We start from the raw sequence: 22,750 nt of genomic DNA, 5'->3' as shown, positions 1-22,750 counted from the left end.
GGGCTGCTCCCTCTGCTGTTTCCTGAAGTCCACGATCCTCTCCTTTGTTTTGTTGACATTGAGTTTGAGGTTATTTTCCTGACACCACTCTCCGAGGGCCCTCACCTCCTGCCTGTAGGCCGACTCATTGTTGTTGGTAATCAAGCCTACCACTGTAGTGTCATCTGCAAACTTGATGATTGAGTTGGAGGCGTGCATGGCCACGCAGTCATGGATGAACAGGGAGTACAGGAGAGGGCTGAGAATGCACCCTTGTGGGGCCCCAGTGTTGAGGATCAGCGGGGTGGAGATGTTGTTACCTACCCTCACCCCCTGGGGGCGGCCAATCAGGAAGTCCAGGACCCAGTTGCACAGGGCGGGGTCGAGCCCCAGGGTCTTAATGACGAGTTTGGAGGGTACTATGGTGTTAAATGCTGAGCTGTAGTCGATGAACAGCATTCTTACATAGGTATTCCTCTTGTCCAGATGCGTTAGGGCAGTGTGCAGTGTGATTGCATCATCTGTGGACCAATTGGGGCGGTATGCAAATAGGAGTGGGTCTAGGGTGTCAGGTAGGGTGGAGGTGATATGGTTCTTGACTAGTCTCTCAAAGCACGGTAGTCATTTAGCCCAGTCACCTTAGCTTTCTTGGGAACAGGAAAAATGGTGGCCTTGAAGCATGTGGGAACAGCAGACTGGGATAAGGATTGATTGAATATGTCCGTAATTACACCAGCCAGCTTGTCTGCGCATGCTCTGAGGACACGGCTGGGGATGCCGTCTGGGCCTGCAAACTAGCGAGGGTTAACACATTTAAATGTTTTACTCACGTTGGCTGCAGTGAAGGAGAGCCCGCAGGTTTTGGTAGCGGGCCGTGTCAGTGGCACTGTGTTGTCCTCAAAGTGAGCAAAGAAGTTGTTTAGTTTGTCTGGGAGCAAGACATCATGGTCCGCAACGGAGATGGTTTTTCTTTTGTAGTCCGTAATTGACTGTAGACCCTGCCACATACCTCTCGTGTCTGAGCCGTTGAATTGCGACTCTACTTTGTCTCTATACTGGCGCTTAACTTGTTTGATTGCCTTGCGGAGGGAATAGCTACACTGTTTGTATTCGGTCATGTTTCCGGTCACCTTGCCCTGATTAAAAGCAATGGTTCGCACTTTCAGTTTTGCACGAATGCTGCCATCAATCCACGGTTTCTGGTTGGGGAATGTTTTAATAGACGCTGTGGGTACAACATCACCGATGCACTTGCTAATAAACTCGCTCACCGAATCAGCGTATTCATCAAAGTTGTTGTTCGACGCTATGTGGAACATATCCCAGTCCATGTGATTGAAGCAATCTTGAAGCGTGGAATCCGATTGGTCATACCAGCGTTGAACAGACCTGAGCACGGGTGCTTCTTCTTTTAGTTTCTGTCTATAGGCTGGGAGCAACAAAATGGAGTCGTGGTCAGCTTTTCCGAAAGGGCGGCGGGGGAGGGTTTATATGCGTCGCGGAAGTTAGAATAACAATGATCCAGGGTTTTGCCAGCCCGGGTCGCACAATCCATATGCAGATAACATTTAGGGAGCAATAAAGCCTCAGGATATCTGGTTTCCAGTTTACATAGAGTCAAATTAAGTTGTTTCAGAGCCGTTGATGTGTCTGCTTGGGGGGGGAATATACACGACTGTGATTATGATCTAAAATAATTATCTTGGTAGATAATGCAGTCGGCATTTGATTGTAAGGAATTCTAGGTCAGGTAAACAAAAGGACTAGAAGTTCCTGTATGTTGTTATGATCATACCATGTCTCGTTAATCATAAGGAATACACCCCCGCCCTTCTTCTTAACAGAGAGATGCTTGTTTCTTTCGGCGCGATGCGTGAAGAAACCAGGTGGCTCTACCGACTATGATAGCGTGTCTCGAGTGAGCCATGTTTCCGTGAAACACAGAACGCTACAGTCTCTGATGTCTCTCTGGAAGGCAAACCTTGCTCAGATTTCGTTTACCTTGTTGTCAAGAGACTGGACATTGGCGAGTAGTATGCTCGGGAGCGCTGCGCGATGTGCCCATCTATGGAGCCTGACCAGAAGACCGCTCCGTCTGTCCATTCTGCGACGCAGTTGTTTTGGGTCGCCGGCTGGGATCCGATCCATTGTCCTGGGTGGTGGACCAAACAGAGGATCTGCTTCGGGAAAGTCATATTCCTGGTCGTAATGTTGGTGAGTTGATGTTGCTCTTATATCCAATAGTTCCTCCCGACTCTATGTAATAAAACCTAAGATTTCCTGGGGTAAGAATGTAAGAAATAACACATAAAAAAATTAAATACTGCATAGTTTCCTAGGAACGCGAAGCGAGGCGGCCATCTCTGTCGGCGCCGGAATAAAATGTACACTTTTTAATACATTCAGACTACATAATATGGCAATAATATGTGATTATTCAGATACTAATCACGGTATTTCATGTTATTCGTCTGCAAAATTTAAATCTGCATGAGACAACGTCCATTTGATTAATAGTTATTGCTCTAGTATCCTAGTATCCTGGTAAAAACGGTTTGTTTCTAAGAGGCTTTAATACCGCCTCTACACCAGATTACAGGGTTTGGGAGGACAGGGAATGTGACTACAGGATAAATCCATTTGAGTTCAATCACTTTTTTAAAGCATCCCTTTTGATTTAAACAAATCTTTCTATGCATGTTTGCCTTTGGAAGAAGTGGTCAGAAACATTCAGGAGATAAAAGTGCTCAAAGTTGACCCATTTTGTATACCCCACCATACCATGAAAAATCTGTCTTCACTGGAAGATATAAATGGTTGAGTTTGATATAATTTAAAAGTTTCAAAAAAATGTTGTCAAAGTATTGAATTATTTCTTGAAAACATTTTTAAACCTTTAACGTCAATGACCACCCTACATCCCCCTCCTGACATGCTTCCTCATCGTCTGATGAGGAGTAAGAGAGGTCGGACCAATGTGCAGCTTGGTAAGTGTCCATTTTAGTTTATTAAACTGAACACTAAATAATACAAAATAACAAAGTGAATGATATGTTCCATAACAAACGAAAACCGAAACAGTCCTGAAATGTGAAACAAACATTACAACAGGAAACAATCACCCACCACTCAAAAGTGAAACCAGTCTGAGGTCCAGACTATTCTGGAGCATATTTTCGCTCAATTAATCTTTCCCTCAATCTTGACTAGTCTCCCAGTCCCTGCCGCTGAAAAACATCCCCAAAGAATGATGCTGCCACCACCATGCTTCACCGTAGGTTTGGTGCCAGAATTCCTCCAGACGTGACGCTTGGCGTTCAGACCAAAGAGTTCAATCTTGGTTTCATCAGACTAGAGAATCTTGCTTCTCATGGTCTGAGTCCTTCAGGTGCCTTTTGGTAAACTCCAAGCGGGCTGTATTTGTATCTACTATGGATCTCCATTAGCTGCTGCTTGGCCGGGTGGCCAGCTCTAGGAAGGGTCTTGGAGGTTCCAAACTAATTCCATTTAAGAATGATGGAGGCCACTGTGTTTTTGGGGACCTTCAATACAGCAGAAATGTGTTGGTACCCTTGGTACCCTTCCCCAAAAAAGATCCCATATAGTGAAAACTTTCAAGAAAATTGGGAATTTTGCTCAATGTCATCAAAAAAGTTAGCTTATAGCTGTGAACCTTTTTTGTGGGATACACATGGCAATTTTAGGTCTTGTGGCATATTTTAGTTAAACTATCTGTCACATCTGCTCCCTCTTACTGCTCATCCTGTATCTCCTTGTCCTGCCGCCTCCCCCAGTGCTCTTTTCCTCTCTCTCTCTCTCATTACAATACATTCACAGATTTCACAACACACTGTGTACCCTCAGGCCCCTACCCCACCACTACCACATATCCACAGTACTAAATCCATGTGTATGTATAGTGCGTATGTTATCGTGTGTGTGTGTGTGTGTGTGTGTGTGTGTGTGTGTGCGTGTGTGTGTGTGTGACTGTGTGGGCAGAGACAGGTGTGCTGGAGTCAGAGCAGATCCCCACCAGCTGCAACCTGTTCCATAATCAAGACCTCTACTAATACTCAGCCCTGCAACTTCCGCGCTGCCAGAACTGCTCAGTCAATGTTTCTAGCCGTTTGTTTCTATTCAGATCCTGATGTGCCTGTTTCCCTTGCCTGACACTGTTTTCCTCTCTGCTACAGTTCTGCCCGAAATGTCTCTGGTCCCTGTCTCGTCATCCTGCAACTATGTCCTGGATTCCCCACTCTACTAGTCCCTTGGATTCCCCTCCGGACCTGCTTACCCTGTCCCAACCCCTCTCGCTCCAGCCTCAGCCTCTGCATTTGGTTTCCTGCAACCCGCCTGAAGCTTCCCCTGACCTGCACTCCATCTTCTCCCTGTGTTACAATAAATACCTTGGTTACTTCATTCCAGTCTCCTCGTCTGAGTCTGCTCCGTGTAACACTATCCCCAATTTCTATTTTTTATTTTTTATTTCACCTTTATTTAACCAGGTAAGCTAGTTGAGAACGAGTTCTCATTTGCAACTGCGTCCTGGACAAGATAAAGCATAGCAGTTCGACACATACAACAACACAGAGTTACACATGGAATGAACAAAACATAGTCAATAATACAGTAGAAAAAAAAGAAAACATGGAATGGAAAATGTAATTGCAACCCCCTGCATGCACAGTGCAATCTTTCATTGCATGTGCAGTGCACTCTTCCTTCACATGTACAGCTGATTCTCAAGATCTTGCACACTAATGAGATGATATTGAGTCCACACTACTACACTGTCTGAGCCAAGGACTACATGCTTTCTGGTAAGTTTTGATTACAATACTGGGTGGGGTGAATATTTTATGACATCATTTTTTGTTAACTACTAAATAGTAGCCTACAGCAAAGTGTGTTTAAATAATTTCTAACTTGTTAACAATTTCTGCTAGTTAGTTTTTGCTACCATATGGGTTTTAGCTTACTTGAGCCTGCTAACTAAGTGTTAAGTCATGTTTCATTTAAAAAAAACATTTATCTTACAAAGGAGTTGCTTAATCTAACTGCTTAACTATTTATCTATACATTGAATTACATGTGTGTTTTTAAAAACCTTTTTTTTGTTACTAATCTTTAAAGGAAAATGCCACAGGCACTATCTGTGTGGAGACATTTCACTGCAGCTAATGTAGAATGAAAAGCTGTGTACATTTGCAAATACTGTGCCAAATCATATGTGAAGAATGCAACAAAGATGCAGAATCATCTTGCCAAGTGCATAAACATTCTCTCAGCACTCACAACAAGCAACCTCTGACAAAAGTCCCTTTACTTCCATTCAAGGTGAAAATGATGAGTCAGACATCTCATCGATAGCAACAGCTCATGGTCCTCCTGGAATCAGATTTTTTTTTTTTACTCAATGTAGGAACGTTGTCAGAGAAATGCTGATGAATGTTTTGCTCGAGCTGTGTATGCAACTGGTTCACCTCTGATGCTCACAGGCAATGTGTATTGGAAGAGATTTCTGAATATTCTTCGCCTAGTATACACCCCTCCAACCAGACATGCTTGATCTACTCATTTTCTGGATGTAGAGTTCAAGTGAAGGTCAAGCAAATCATAGAGAAAGCAGACTGTTTTGCAATTATCTCTGATGGGTGGTCGAATGTTCGTGGGTAAGGAATAATTAACTACATCTCCACCCCTCAACCAGTGTTCTACAAGAGCACAGACACATGGTACAACAGACACACTGGTCTCTACATTGCAGATGAGCTGAAGGCTGTCATCAATGACCTTGGACCACAGAAGGTATTTCCACTGGTGACAGACAATGCTGTGAACATGAAGGCTGCTTGGTCAAAAGTGGAGGAGTCCTACCCTCACATCACACCCATTGGCTGTGCTGCTCATTCATTGGATCTGCTCCTCAATGACATCATGATACTGAAAACAATGGATACACTCTACAAAAGAGCCAAGGAAATGGTTAGGTATGTGAAGGGTCATCAAGTTATAGCAGGAATCTACCTCACCAAGAAAAGTGAGAAGAATAAGAGCACCACATTGAAGCTGCCCAGCAACCCGTTGGGGTGGTGTTGTCATCATTCTCCTGGAGGGGAAGGAGTCTCTCCAAGAAATGCCCATATCACAGTCTGCTGATATAGACAGCCCCATTAAGAGGATCCTCCTGGATGATGTATTTTGGGAGAGAGTGGTAAGCAGCCTGAAACTCCTGAAACCTTTGGCTATTACACGGATTGAGGGAGACAATCCCATCCTGTCTGATGTTCAGCTTCTGCAGTTCTGGAATGCATCAAAAAGCGTGAAGACTTCTGCCTGAAGCCCATACACGCCGCAATGTACATGTTGGACCCCAAGTATGCTGGCAAGAGCATCCTGTCTGGTGTAGAGATCAAAAAGGCTTATGGTGTCATCACTACCGTGTCTCACCACCTTGGCCTGGATGAGGGCACGTTTCTTGGCAGTCTGGCGAAGTACACTTCCAAGCAAGGGCTTTGGGATGGAGATGCAATATGGCAGTCGTGCCAACATATCTCATCAGCCACATGGTGGAAGGGACTTTGTGGATCTGAGGCTCTTTCCCCTGTTGCCTCCATCATCCTCCCACCAACATCAGCCGCCTCAGAGCGCAACTGGTCATTGTTTGGGAACACACACACCAAAGCATGCAACAGGCTGACCAATAAAAGGGTTGAGAAATTGGGGGCCATCCGGGCAAATTTGAGGCTTTCTGAGCCTGACAATGAGCCATCCTCAACAAGGTTGGAAAGTTACAGTGAAGATGAGGCCTCAGAGTCTGATGTTCAAGATGTGGACATTGAAGAGGTCCAGGGAGAAGACATGCAAGCCTGGGAGGAAGACAACCAAAGCTTTAGCTCAAACACTATCATTTTACAGAGGTATGTTAAAAATGTTTTTTGGAGATGTGATGGGGATCATTGGGGATCATTCAATATTCTCTTTCTTTTGATGTGACATTTCATTAAAAGTTAAATTCGTCACTATTTTTTTGTTTGTTTCTGTCTCCATATATGGTAAATATATCCAATTCAAAAAACATCTACATTTAAATGGTATTAATATTAATTCCCACGGAAAGTTTCCACCTCTGAATATTCCCCAAAATGTGCCACCCTAACTTAACAGTCAATATTTAAAAACTGTCAAATGCTTCTCAAAGATGCCCTCTGGTGGCCAAACTAGCACTAACTAGCATTAATGGCAACAATGGCTGACATGTTAGAATTTTGTGGCAGCCCGCAAGCTGTGCTGCAGTATGACGCAACTTTTAAAGGAATAACTACTCAGATACTCCAGTGAGTGTAATATGCTCCAATGACTGTAATTAGCTCAATATTAGGAGTTGATAAATAAAGTTGATATCATTAAAAATAAGATATTCCGCTCTTTTCTACTGTAGTAGGTATGAATGGCGGCCTGCCATTTAGGGCGTTAGGGGTGGCGCCTCACCTGTGGGAAAAAAAATGAAAAGAGCAGATTTTTCAAAAAATATATACACTGAACAAAAATATAAACGCAAAATGTAGTGTTGGTTGCATTTTTCATGAGCTGAAATAAAATATCAGACATTTTCCATACGCACAAAACCTTTTTTTTTTCAAATTCTATGCAAAAATTTGTTTACATCCCTGTTAATGACCATTTCTCCTTTGCCAAGATAATCCATCCACCTGACAGGTTTGGCGTATCAAGAAACGGATTAAAAAGCATGATCTTTACACAGGTGCACCTTGTGCTGGGGACAATAAAACGGCATTCTAAAATGTGAAGTTTTGTCACACAACACAATGCCACATACGTCTGAAGTTTTGAGGGAGCTTGCAATTTAGAGAATTTGGCAGTACGTCCAACCGGCTTCACAACTACAGACCACGTGTAACCCTGCCAGCCCAGGACCTCCACATCTGGCTTCTTCACCTTCCGGATGATCTGAGACCAGCCACCCAGACAGCTGATGAAACTGTGGGTTTGCACCACCGAAGAACTCCTGCAGAAACTGTATCAGAAAAGCTCATCTACACACTTGTCGTCCTCACCAGGATCTTGACCTGACTGCAGTTCGGCATCGTAACCAAATTCAGTGGGCAGTGGCCAATATCCAGTAACTTCGCACAGTCATTGAAGAGGAGTCGGACAACATTCCACAGGCCACAATCAACAGTGCTGCATAAGGCAGCTGATGGTGGTCACACCAGATACGGACTGATTTTCTGATCCACGCACCTACCTTTTTTTAAGGTACAGTATCTGAGACCAACCGTTGCATATCTGTATTCCCAGTCATGTGAAATCCATAGATTAGGGCCTAATTAATTTATTTCAATTGACTGATTTCCTTTTATGAACTGTAACTCAGTAAAACCTTTGAAATGGTTGCTTGTTGCGATTACATTTTTGTTCAGCGTAATTCATGGATTAATGCTCATAAAAGTGTGGTAAATGTGTGTACATTTTCCTGTAAAAACAAAATATTGTTCAAAACAAAGCTGTTCAGTTACTTACTATTCTGCCAGCAGCAGCTCCGGGTGCACGGGCTGTGCACCCAGTGCTTGGGTTATTTTGCCAGCTATTTGCTATAAGGGAGGACGGCACCAATGAGATTGAAGGATTTCATCACATCAATTTCAACCGCACAAAGCAAATGGATGGTCCTGTGGCGTTGAAATTAGAGCTCTGATCTCCTGGATCTCCCGGTAGTCAACAGTTGGGGGTAAAAGAGCAAATTGTACTTGACTTGTAATAAACTAATCATAACCGTGTCATTATGGTGGCTGCAACAGTGACACCAGCTCTGTCACTTAACACTGTAGAATCACTTCTAAAAACAGAATTTTGAAAGGCTGACCCTTCCAAATAATTGCAAATAAAGCATTTGGGACCTGATAAACCAGACATCTTCATCCAGCAATTGCTCAATCAAACCTTCTCGTGGACCTGGTATGAAAAAAAGCATGGCTGTTTGGCTGCCTAGCTCGCAACACTTTGTGAAAAAAAAATCAACACATTTTATCTAAGCTAATTGACTGAGTCAAATTCTTTGGTGCATTTGAGCTAACACTAAGGGGACAAGATAAAACACAAGTGTCCGAGAACCCAGGAGTGTTTAGGGGACTTGTTGATTTTGTGTCATCGCTGGACACTGCAATTGGTTTTTAAAGGCACGTCCCACGAGCTACTAGACTGTAGGCTCTCCACAATGCAAGGGTACATTGTACAGGAGTTACAGAACACTGACTTTATGGCCATACAAGCGAATGAGACAACCTATGCCAACATTTGCCAACATTTGCCGCTACAGCCAAAACTGTGCAAGAGAGATATTGGGGATTTGCGAAATCAAAATCTGGGCCTACTTTTTCCAGAGCAAGAAGCAGACAAGATAAATCATATTGGTCAAACATATGATGGGGAAAGCGTGATGCGCGGTTTAACTGGTGGCATTAGTAAAAAATTTCAAGACATATACCTGAATGCCAAATCAATTTGGTGATGCAACAAGCAGCATCAGCCGTGACACATGCTTGTGTATTTTTCTCAGATTTAAGGAGGCGCACAACTTGCTTCTCACGATCCAACAAAATAAATGTGTTGGACAGCACAGTGGTACGCAGGCTCCCCCGCGCATCCCAGACGGGCTGGAATTTCTAGAGCCGGGTTGTAAACACTGTGCATGAAAATAAAGGTGAACTATTGTAGTGCTTAGAAACCACTCTAGCCTCTGATGACTTTGACAACATCACTGACAGGGAAGCCAAGGGATGGATTCTCTACGATGTTAAAGGATTTTCTTTTTTCCTTGATTTGTTCCAGCACATAACGCCCCGAGTGGACATTCTTTTTGCACACCTGCATAAAAGAAGCATTGATGCTGTGCAAGCACAGGATGCCATCAAATGCTTTATGGATGTTTTGTCCAAGGTACGAGACTCCGCGCCATTGCTCTGTACCAAGTACACTGACGCAGCTGGAACCAGAAGAGGTGTTGCTAGTGGTGGAAATCAATGACAGGCATGAGGTAATTTAGTCTACAACCTAATTAAAAGCCCTCTATGAATTAAATAAATCATTATTATTGGCATATTAATATTCAGTTTACATTGATTTGACCTATACTTGATAGAGTTGTATGGATAGTGTGTTCAATGCGTCTAGCCTAATGCTTGTCAAAATCATGGGCATTAATATGGAGTTCATTGCGCATGGTGATCTTAGGCTTGTGTGCAGCTGCTCGGCCATGGAAACCCATTTCATGAAGCTCCCAACTAATAGTTATTGTGCTGACAATGCTTCCAGAGGCAATTTGGACCTTGGTAATGAGTGTTGCAACCGAAGACAGATGATTTTTACACGCTACACGCATCTGCACTCGGCAGTCCCGTTCTGTGAGCTTGTGTGACCTACCACTTTGCGGCTGAGCCGTTGTTGTTCCTAGACGTTTCCACTTCCCAATAACAGCACTTACAGTTGACCAGGGAGCTCTAGCAGGGAAAAATGTGATGAACTGACTGGTTGGATAGGTGGTATCCTATGACGGTGCCGTCTTGAAAGTCACTGAGCTCTTCAGTAAGGGCCATTCTACTGCCAATGTTGGTCTATTGAGATTGTACGGCTGTGTGCTCAAATGTATACACATGACAGCAATGTGCGTGGCCTGTTGAAATTGGAAAAAACCTGCCTGCACTCTGCTCCCCCCCACCTACTTAGCCAACCAGGAGTCGCTACTGGCAGGTACTTAATTCAAAATGTGTTTATTCTGTTGTTGCTAGAGATATTCAAACAAAAATATGGAAAAAATGGTTGAATACCCCTGGCCTTCATTCAGTACTTAGGTCGGTTCCCTCATACAGTAAGCAAGTACAGGTCCCTCTCATGTATAAAAAGAACAGTTCTGTGATATATAGACCTACCAGCAGCAGCATGGGTCTCCTCCATGTTGTGAGGCCAACGATCCCTGACAGGATCACCTGGAGAAGAAGAAGAAAACAGATACAGAAATCCGCAATGTTACATACTGTATACCATGTGCATACACAGACAGTAACCCCCCCCCCCCCCCCCCCCCCACACACACACACACACACACACATACACATTTTTGTCTCCATTAAAGTATTTTGTATTTATTAGGACCCCTAATTAGCTGTTGCCAAGCCAGTGGCTACTCCTCCTTGGGTCCAAACAGGAAACACAACAAATAAAATACATAATATACATAAATATACATACATAGAACTACATTTACATTACAATTTAGCCATTCAGCAGACACTCCCATCCAGAGCGACCCACAGCTAGTGCATTCATATCAAGATGGAAAGGTGAGACAACCACATATCACAGTTGTATCCCAACCACGTATCACATACACTACCGCCCAAAAGTTGGGGTTCACTTAGAAATGTCCTTGTTTTTTCTAAAGAAAAGCCATTTTAAAATCACATCAAATTTTTCAGAAATACAGTATATTTATTTTTATTTTACCTTTATTTTACTAGGCAAGTGAGTTAAGAACAAATTCTTATTTTCAATTAAGGCCTAGGAACAGTGGGTTAACTGCCTTGTTCAGGGGCAGAACGACAGATTTGTACCTTGTCAGCTCGTTACTAGTCCAATGCTCTAACCACTAGGCTACGCTGCCGCCCCAATATAGACATTGTTAATGTTGTAAATGACTATTGTAGCTGGAAACGGCTGATTTTTAATGGAATATCTACATAGGCGTACAGAGACCCATTATCAGCAACCATCACTCCTGTGTTCCAATGGCACGTTGTGTTAGCTAATCCAAGTTTATCATTTTAAAAGGCTAGTTGATCATTAGAAAACCCTTTGCAATTATGTTAGCACAGCAGAAAACTGTTGTGCTCATTAAATAAGCAGTAAAACTTGCCTTCTTTAGACTAGTTGAGTATCTGGAGCATCAGCATTTGTGGGTTCGATTACAGGCTCAAAATGGACAGAAACAAAGACCTTTCTTCTGAAACTCATCAGTCTATTCTTGTTCTGAGAAATGAAGGCTATTTCCATGTGAGAAATTGCCAAGAAACTGAAGATCCCCTACAACGCTGTGTACTACTCCCTTCACAGAACAGCGCAAACTGTCTCTAACCAGAATAGAAAGAGGAGTGGGAGGCCCTCGGTGCACAATTGAGCAAGAGGACAAGCACTTTAGAGTTTCTAGTTTGAGAAACAGACGAGGCGTCCGTTTCCGGCAGCTTTAGGCCAGCATCCCGGAGACACCTCTTCACTGTTGACGTTGAGACTAGTGTTTTGCGGGTACTATTTAATAAAGCTGCCAGTTGAGGACTTGAGGAGCGTTTGTTTCTCAAGTAGCTGGTAAACTAGACGTAGCTGGTAAATTCGCTCTGGCAATCTACTTCGTTTTCAGAGCACTCGTCTGAGTGTGTCAGAGTGCAGAATAAGTGACAAATTTACGAACGCTCAACATCCGTTGAATATGGCCGGTGTCAGTAAACAGTAGCAAAAAAGCGTAATAAATTGTTGCCAGCAGCACAGTTGCAGTCACCAACGCTCTGGATAACATGAAAACAGCCTAACCATCTCTACTAGAGCAAGTAAAATGGTAAGAGTGAGCTGTTCACTCATTTGTGTCTGGAAGTAGCTAGCCAGCTAGCCAACTTTAGCCAGTTAGCTTGGGTGCTCGAATGCTCGGACCAACCCTACTCCTCGGCCAGAGTGGCCAGTGTGCACTCTGAACGCTCTGAGAGCAAACCGCTTTGAATTTACTAATGGACAATCTGACAACGCTGAGTTTACGAACGCCCAGAGCGCACTCTGGCACTCCAGATTGAATTTACGAACACACCCGTAGTATAAACCAGCCTTTATTCTTGAAATCTTTGGTTGTTTAGTACACGGCCTCACATGTGAATATCTAAAGAGCTGGATTGGGCTAAAGCTTAAGAGGGTGTGAATGATGCTGAATGGGTGTAGACTAAGAAGAGCTCTCCAGTAGGCGTATCAAAACATTCAAGGGCCATTTTCTCTAAAGTGAGGTTACAAGTTTATCAACTTTCAAAGCAGAATGACTTTCCAATTGTTCCTCAACTGCAGTATATGATATGCCATGTTCTAGCACAGTCTCTACTGTTATCCAATGTAAAAAACACAATTTCAAACGTTTCTACATAAGACCAAATCCAGCCGGATTCTGACCTGGTTTATGGAGAAACCAGGTGTGTGGATGTTGTTTAAGGTTGTGTGAATGTTGTCAAAGGTTATGTGAATGTTGTCTGACATAATGAACTAAAGCAGTGATCTTCCTTTGTAGGCCATTGCGCCACACTTCCTAACAATAACTAGAGAGTTAGTTGCTCAATAGGCCTTATCTCCCTTACACCCACCCATGTTCCAGGAAAGCTATGTATGCCGAGTGAGTTGCTGTGTTTTGGTGAGTAGTGATTTGCCAGTGGACATTAAAACAGACTTGTACAAAGGCCAACAGAAGCCTGCAACACCCCAGCCCTTATAGATCAATGTGAAACCCGTATAATGTGGTGTCAAAGAGGAAAATGTCATTTGTTATCTTATATGGCTTGAAGAAGAGATAGGTAATCCTGTTCCTCTTAATTTCTGTAAAATTGTTACAAATTGCACTGTAAGTTTTTGTAGTCTGTTTTATAACTGTTTCTAACTTTCTGTAAAACAATTGTTCATGGTTCCTGTTATCCCAGGATGTGTGGGAGAGTGGACATGTCCTTGATATAACTCGCCTCTGTCTGGACCTAATATCTGTGGTGATAAGCAGAAGCACCGGACTCATTTGAAGGGCATGTGAAACACCCCACCCAGCCTTGGTCTGTATAAGATGTCTGTGAAAACAAAAAGCACATTTATTTGGTTTTCCAATGCATGCTGAAATAAAGCTTTTGTATATTGAGATTGGAGTGCCTTATGAAGGGGTTTTTCCACCACATAAGAACACAAAAACAAATTGTACTGTGTGGTTACATTAGTGTGTGGTAACATTAGTGTCTGTAAAAGGTTGATTTCTCTCCAGTGGTAGTTTCTGATTAAGCTGAAAATAGATTTTGAGAGATGGTCTGCCAAACATACACAAAAGTCATTGCACAATGCACAGTCCCACGTTAAAAGAACAACAACTCTAAGCTTCACATACCCTTTATAAGGCCTATATAGATGCTTCACAAATTATATAAGTGAATCCATACTAGGCCTCTGTAAAATGTGTTATAATATGTCCTTACGTTGGGGGGGGGGGGGGGGGGGGGGGTGTTCAAGCGATAAGGTTTCTCCATAAACCAGGTCAGAATCAATGTGTCTGAGAGGAGAGGAGATTTGTCTCAGGCAACAAGGAGGGTCCTCAACATGCATTATGGCCTTTTATTACACTACTATGTTTTTAAAAAAGCACTTGCACATCTGAGTTGTTGCAGGTGCATGGAAATAATGTGGTAACTAAATAAAAGTGAAACCTGCACTTTTCTTTTACATTTAATTTTTTTTTATAAACCAAGATGGAGAAATACCAGGGCTGCACCCCACAATGCACCCTAGTCCCAATTTAGTGCACTACTTTTGACCAGGGCACATAGGGTTTGCAATATGTCAGGAATAGGGCCTATTCCCTACACAGTGCAAGCTCTATGGGCCTTGGTCAAAAGTAAAGCGATACATTGAAAATAGGGTGCCATTTATTCAATAGGGTGCCATTTCGGACTCGTACCAAGATGGACACCTTAGATCGAGAAACATTCAATATCAAATTCTGGTTCAGTGTTTTCCAATAAGAAACTGCCTGTTTTATAAGAACTTTAATCACAATGTGCTTCCTGGGGTAAATTACTAGGTTATTACCCCTGACCCTGATTACTCATAACAATACAGTTTTGCCAAAGGATTGTATAGTCCCTTATTTGGTGTGATTGAGCGATAAGCGATAAGGTTTCTCCATAAACCAGGTCAGAATCAATGTGTCTGAGAGGAGAGGAGATTTGTCTCAGGCAACAAGGAGGGTCCTCAACATGCATTATGGCCTTTTATTACACTACTATGTTTTTAAAAAAGCACTTGCACATCTGAGTTGTTGCAGGTGCATGGAAATAATGTGGTAACTAAATAAAAGTGAAACCTGCACTTTTCTTTTACATTTAATTTTTTTTTATAAACCAAGATGGAGAAATACCAGGGCTGCACCCCACAATGCACCCTAGTCCCAATTTAGTGCACTACTTTTGACCAGGGCACATAGGGTTTGCAATATGTCAGGAATAGGGCCTATTCCCTACACAGTGCAAGCTCTATGGGCCTTGGTCAAAAGTAAAGCGATACATTGAAAATAGGGTGCCATTTATTCAATAGGGTGCCATTTCGGACTCGTACCAAGATGGACACCTTAGATCGAGAAACATTCAATATCAAATTCTGGTTCAGTGTTTTCCAATAAGAAACTGCCTGTTTTATAAGAACTTTAATCACAATGTGCTTCCTGGGGTAAATTACTAGGTTATTACCCCTGACCCTGATTACTCATAACAATACAGTTTTGCCAAAGGATTGTATAGTCCCTTATTTGGTGTGATTGATTTATAAAGACATAGCTTTGGATATCAACTTCATTTCTACCCAGTCCTTTCAGATATGGAGTCATTAAAACTGGAGTCATTAAAACTCGTTTTTCAACCACTCCACAAATTTCTTGTTAACAAATTATAGTTTTGGCAAGTCGGTTAGGACATCTACTTTGTGCATGACACAAGTAATTTTTCCAACAATTGTTTACAGAAAGATTATTTCACTTATAATTCACTGTATCACAATTCCAGTGGGTCAAAGTGTACATACACTAAGTTGACTGTGCCTTTAAACAGCTTGGAAAATTCCAGAAAATTATGTCATGGCTTTAGAAGCTTTTGATAGGCTAATTGACATAATTTTAGTCAATTGGAGGTGTACCTGTGGATGCATTTCAAGGCCTACCTTCCAACTCACTGCCTCTTTGCTTGACATCATGGGAAAATCAAAAGAAATCAGCCAAGACCTCAGAAAAGGATGTGTAGACCTCCACAAGTCTGGTTCATCCTTGGGAGCAATTTCCAAACGCCTGAAGGTACCATGTTCATCTGTACAAACAATAGTACGCAAATATAAACACCATGGGACCATGCAGCCATCATACTGCTCAGGAAGAAGACGCGTTCTGTTTCCTAGAGATGAACGTACTTTGGTGCGAAAAGTGCAAATCAATCCCAGAACAACAGCAAAGGACCTTGTGAAGATGCTGGAGGAAACAGGTACAAAAGTATCTATTGCCATAGTAAAACGAGTCCTAAATCAACATAACCTGAAAGGCCGCTCAGCAAGGAAGAAGCCACTGCTCCAAAACCGCCATAAACAAGCCAGACTTCGGTTTGCAACTGCACATGGGGACAAATATCGTACTTTTTGGAGAAATGTCCTCTGGTCTGATGAAACAAAAATAGAACTGCTTGGCCATAATGACCATCGTTATGTTTGGAGGAAAAAGGGGGACGCTTGCAAGCCGAAGAACACCATCCCAACCGTGAAGACCGGGGGTTGCAGCATCATGTTGTCGGGGTGCTTTGCTGCAGGAGGGACTGGTGCACTTCACAAAATAGATGGCAACATGAGGTAGGAAAATGATGTGGATATATTGAAGCAACATCTCAAGACATCAGTCCGGAAGTTAAAGCTTGGTTGCAAATGGACAATGACCCCAAGCATACTTCCAAAGTTGTGGCAAAATGGCTTAAGGACAACGAGGTCAAGGTATTGGAGTGGCCATCACAAAGCCCTGACCTCACTCCCATAGAAAATTTGTGGGCAGAACTGAAAAAGCGTGTGTGAGCAAGGAGGCCTACAAACCTGACTCCGTTACACCAGCTCTGTCAGGAGGAATGGGCCAAAATTCACTCAACTTATTGTGGGAAGCTTGTGGAAGGCCACCTGAAATGTTTGACCCAAGTTAAACAATTTAAAGGCAATGCTACCAAATACTAATTGAGTGCATGTAAACTTCTGACCCACTGGGAATGTGATGAAAGAAATAAAAGCTGAAATAAATCATTCTCTCTACTATTATTCTGACATTTCACATTCTTAAAATAAAGTGGTGATCCTAATTGACCAAAAACAGGGAATTTTTACTAGGATTAAATGTCAGGAATTGTGAAAAACTGAGTTTAAATGTATTTGGCTAAGGTGTATGTAAACTTCCGACTTCAACTGTACAGTATGTATGTGCTCCAATCCAGTTCACTCATAAATAGGCTAGTATCCAACTGTAGGGGCTACCATTATAAGTCACCCCATAATAATAATGTACTTGTCAGCACACAAGTCACCTAATACCACTGGACTCTTAAACAGCATCTAGATATGACACCAGGACACGACAGCTGACAAATAGTCCATCGCTCTGCCATGTCTTTTGGTTGTGGTGGATATGATCTAATCCCCTAACCAGAGTGTGATTTGGGTAACAGTTGCATAATTGATAAGCACTACACAACCTGTTGATATAGTCGACTAGCTATCATAGTTTAAGAATATGGAGTAAAAAAAAATTACTGCCATCTTATTAATTATGTGTGAGATGTTAATAATAAACCTGAGGCTACTCACTGAAGATCCGACCCATAAAGGGCATGAGTTTCGGATGGGTGGCGAGCTGCTGAGGGAGAGAGCTGAGAAGGAGAGCGCGACCATGGAGCAGCCGAGAACCAGCTGCAGTAATCCGAGGGAGAGCAGTGGGCCGCCGGGGAGAAGCGCTGGTAGCAGCTGCGACTGAGAACCAGGCATGCGAGAGCTAGATATACAGCGCGGCGGCCGGCTCCTGAACGACGAGTCTGCCAACTGAGAACCCAAAGAAACCCTAGTTACAGGGTAACACGATCCGGGGAGAACTACCGGTATAGACATTGGATACGCGCCACCAGGAGGAGAACAACTGAACCTGGATGAGACTCAGCGCGAGGAGGCGGGTGATCGTTTTAGTTTTATTCCTAAATTAAAGAAGAGATCCGTCAGTTTGGTTTGGTCAATCTTAGCGTCGTTACTACTGCCATGGTCGTCTCGAGGTGGCGGAGTTTGAAGTTTTAAAATAACTGCTGTTTGTGACAAGGGGCTAGGATTGCGTTTCACATTTTTGTCAGAGGCACAAGAAGGGCGCAGGAAAGGGCGCGTGTGCAGCCCTCTGGGCATAAACGGCAGGGACCCATGTGTCCCGGCCCTGGGCATAAACGCCAGGGACCCAAGCCGCTAGGGTGCCCCCAACCCCCCCTTTTTTAGGAACTCAGTCATGGTCTCAATTTACTGTTGAAAGTTAGAATGGTAGAATACATAAGATGCAATTTTGAAATTGGCAGTGCATCAGCAGTTTTTCCTCTTGTAATGTCAGTCACTGACAGTCACTCAATTAGCCAATGTCAGCAAAAAATGTTTAAATTGGTAAATTAGTCTAGCCAGTTATCTACACCTTACACATTAATTACCATGCATGGCATTTGCCAAGGGGCCCTAACCTCAAGCCCCCCCCCCAAATTGGCTTTGATACTCTGATTGGTTAGAGATGATCAAACCGGTAATTACTTTGTTTTGTACAGCAACCCTTGTGTGCCTCTTCACCACAAATGTATTCAGTGATGACAGTCAGAATTGCAGGAAATGAGCTTTAAAAAGGCTAAATGTTCTATCCACGCATCACAACATTTTGGTAATTGCAGGAAATTAGCTTTTAACTACAAAATGTTCTGTCCGCCCCATGGCATGAGTAGAATTTTATGAAATTCAATTTAGAACGGCAAGATTTTCTCTCCGCCCCATGGAAAAATGGGTAGAATTGCAGAAAATGTGCTTTAAAACCACAGCATTTTCTCTACGCCCTATAGCAAAATGCATACAATTGCAAGAAATGAACTGATGTCAAAAGGGAGACCACAAAAATGTTTTATCCACAAGGTGGTGAGGCCCCCAAACTAAATCTTGATTAGGGCCACCAAAAAGCTAGGATCGGCCCTGCGGGTGAGATTTGGCCACATGTCCCCAACTGTCATTTGCAATATTTAGGTGTGATTTGGATGCAACTCAGCATTCTTTGTCCTCCAAACACGACGAGTTGAGTTTTTACCAAAAAGTTATATTTTGGTTTCATCTGACCATATGACATTCTCCCAATCTTCTTCTGGATCATCCAAACTTCTGGATCATAGCAAACTTCAGACAGGCCTGGACATGTATTGGCTTAAGCAGGGGGACACGTCTGGCACTGCAGGATTTGAGTCCCTGGCGGCGTAGTGTGTTACTGATGGTAGGCTTTGTTACTTTGGTCCCAGCTCTCTGCAGGTCATTCACTAGGTCTGTGGTTCTGGGATTTTTGCTCACCGTTCTTGTGATCATTTTGACCCCACGGGGTGAGATCTTGCGTGGAGCCCCAGATCGAGGGAGATTATCAGTGGTCTTGTATGTCTTCCATTTCCTAATAATTGCTCCCACAGTTGATTTCTTCAAACCAAGCTGCTTACCTATTGCAGATTCAGTCTTCCCAGCCTGGTGCAGGTCTACAATTTTGTTTCTGGTGTCCTTTGACAGCTCTATGGCCTTGGCCATAGTGGAGTTTGGAGTGTGACTGTTTAAGGTTGTGGACAGGTGTCTTTTATACTGATAACAAGTTCAAACAGGTGCCATTAATACAGGTAACGAGTGGAGGACAGAGGAGCCTCTTAAAGAAGAAGTTACAGGTCTGTGAGAGCCAGAAATCTTGCTTGTTTGTAGGTGACCAAATACTTATTTTCCACCATAATTTGCAAATAAATTCATTACAAATCCTACAATGTGATTTTCTGGATTTTTTTTCTCATTTTGTCTGTCATAGTTGAAGTGTACCTATGATGAAAAATACAGGCCTCTCATATTTTTAAGTGGGAGAACTTGCACAATTGGTGGCTGACGAAATACTTTTTTGCCCCACTGTATATCCACTTATAAAAACAACAATCTACTCTATCTGCATTGTGTTTTGATCAGCATACATATGACCAAAGGATCAGGGTTGGTGTTGATCTTTTATTCTCTGATAATGACAGGAAAAATATCCATAAACAACTGCTGTCCTTATATGCCAAAGTCCTCTCTTACGCATGGGTACAGTAGACAGTAATCTAGTTTCACATAACAGTATAATATGAGGTAAATGCAATATACAGTATGAAATATAAATGTACAGAATAGTCTATGGACCTAGGCTAGCTAGCTTTCTCAATGACAACCTGGTGTTATGTACAGTATAGTCTATGGACCTAGGCTAGCTAGCTTTCTCAATGACAACCTGGTGTTATGTACAGTACGTGACGTGCACTTGCAAACTACTAACAGTAAAATATGGTCAAAATATCTTCAACAAAAACACATGGCATATTTAATGACAGGAAAAACTTTCATAAACAAATGCTGTGCTCCCCTTTTAACAACAAAAGGGGACATGAATAGACATGCAAGCCCAATGACGACATGTAGCCTACAGTAGAAAGTACAGTAGCTAGCTAGCATGTACAACATTCACAAATCAACAGATACAATTTGAATAAATTACCGAAATACATGAATATCTCAATATATTGGTGGGAGTCCATATTATAATACACTGTCAGTGACCATATAAACTCATTGTAAGTGTTTTAACATATAGGCCTGATTATGATTTTCATGGGACAATTTTTCAGTACCCTACCTTCCACGTGGGTACAGTAGTAGATAGCGAAGAGTTAAGGGGGGCAGGGGATGTTTGAGGGGGAATGCAGAAGGGAGTGTGCAATGTTAAAAAGGGCACTTACAACAACAAAAGGAATGTACAGAAATATCAGGCAGTAATATCAGGCATGGAACTATTGAAATGTTGTGTAATTATACAACATGTTGAATTACGCAAACCTCTGGAGAGTATGAAAATAAAATAAAAATACTTGTAATGACTTCGTATATACAGGCCCTACGTTTTACCAAACCACTCACTGGAATATATCAGCTAAATAGCTACCTAATAAAAGGTTGAGAGAATAGAGATTGTGCAGGTCTAAGCACTCTCTATTGAAAAATGAGGACTAAGGCCAAACCTATACTTTTGTTGTGAACTAAAACTTCTCAACATCTAAGTTTATTCCCTTATCAATAACAGGGTACTTTTTCCTAACATTGTCCTTTAGTGTCTACAATTTGTTCTACCATAGACTATCAGTCTACACACTGGCTTGATAACCCTCCCAAACTTAGAAGGGGGGTGACTGCCTGCATGGGGGCTCTTCCTAGGTTGTTCATGGGCAGGAGGGCATTGAGGGGCAAGGAAAGAGGAGGGGGATGAAGGGTCACCAGCACCAGTAGCACCAGCCACAGGAAGCTCATCTGAGGTGAATGTTTCATCTGTGGGTTACTTGGGCTGAGGCTGCCAGTGTCTTCAGCTGAAGACTGCACTGTTGAACACCAGAAGCTTCAGTCTTAGGTGTAATTACTTTGTTGGTTACAGCGAGCAGAGACAAACATGGCCACAAATCATGGTCAACAAGTTTTAATGTTGTTCCGCCATTGCCACACATATACCAAAGGTGACGTCAAAGGGTGTCATAATATATTGCTCAAAACCACATCAATACATCAGGCACATCAGTCACATGGGTGTCACTTCCCATACTGTTGTCGCTCTTGAAGCTGTGGTCTGACATATCCTGTGTCTCATCCAAGGGGAAGAAGTTTACTTGGAGCAGAAAGTTTCTCTGCACCACCTTCTCATTTCCACTATGACCCCAGATCTTGTAGATGTGGAGTCCAGGCTTTGAAGCCACAACAGTGTAAACGTCTGGTTCCCATTTGTCGGCAAGCTTGCGTTTTCCTCTGCATCCCTTGTTATCCACAATTACTTGGTCACCAATGGAGCGAGGCTGGCTTTGACTTTCTTGTTGTGCTGGTCAGACTGGTGTCTCTGTTCCACTGCAGAGTTCTTCTGAGCTTGGAGCATAACAGACTGGAGGTTGCTCACCAGGGTCTTCACATAGACATCGTAGCCACAGACAGCCTTGTCCTGAAAGAAGTTCTTGAAGATCTGGTCAACAGGCAGCCTAGGTACTCTCTGAAACATCCAGTAGAAGGGTGCAAAGCCAGTGGTCTCATGAGCAGTACAATTGTACACAAAGGTCATGTTCTGGATCATCTGGGGCCACTTCTGCTTTGACTTTGGGGGCAAGGATATCAGCATGTTGCCTAGTGTTCTGTTTAACCTCTCCATGCCACTGCCCTCCGTAGGATGATTGGCGGAGGTACAAGACTTCTTGACACAGGCCAACTCCAGGAGTTCGGCGATGAATTCACTTTGGAAATTGGCTCTCTGGTCTGAGTGGAGATGGGTAGGAAATCCATAGACACAGAAGAAGTTGTCCCAAAGCTTCTTCAAACTTCCGTTGCTGTCTGGTCCCAGCAGGGGAATGCATGTGCCATCTTGGTGAAGTGATCACTAATCACTAGGACATCCACAGACTTGTTCTGGTTGTCTTCAGCAGACCAGAAGTCGATGCATACAAGTTCCAGTGGGGCAGTAGTCTTGATGCTCTCCGGTGGGGCTCTTGCTGTGGGCTCTGGGGTCTTGCTGAGGACACACCTTTGACAGGTCTTGACATAGTTGCGGACGTCTTTCTCTATTACGTGCCATAAAAACCTCTGACGGGCGAGGGAGACGGTGTGTGGC

General features: G+C 42.9%; 1 protein-coding gene across 1 annotated transcript in view; it reads right to left on the bottom strand.

Annotated features, from left to right (window-relative positions):
• Positions 1-18,159, bottom strand: part of LOC110526905 (protein FAM189A2) — a 63,580-nt gene extending 45,421 nt beyond the window's left edge. Inside the window, exons 1-2 of the mRNA XM_036980249.1 lie at positions 17,647-18,159; positions 10,929-10,985 (exon numbers count right to left, since the gene is read on the bottom strand). Of these exons, the coding sequence (XP_036836144.1) occupies positions 10,929-10,985; positions 17,647-17,943 (354 nt within the window). The 5' untranslated portion in view covers positions 17,944-18,159. The remainder of the gene's footprint in view (positions 1-10,928; positions 10,986-17,646) is intronic.
• Positions 18,160-22,750: the final 4,591 nt, after the last annotated feature.

Source organism: Oncorhynchus mykiss, chromosome 6 (assembly GCF_013265735.2).
Source record: "Oncorhynchus mykiss isolate Arlee chromosome 6, USDA_OmykA_1.1, whole genome shotgun sequence".
Lineage (NCBI taxonomy): Eukaryota > Metazoa > Chordata > Actinopteri > Salmoniformes > Salmonidae > Oncorhynchus > Oncorhynchus mykiss.
Note: the sequence above shows the minus strand (reverse complement) of the source record. Positions and strands in the feature narration are given on the sequence as shown.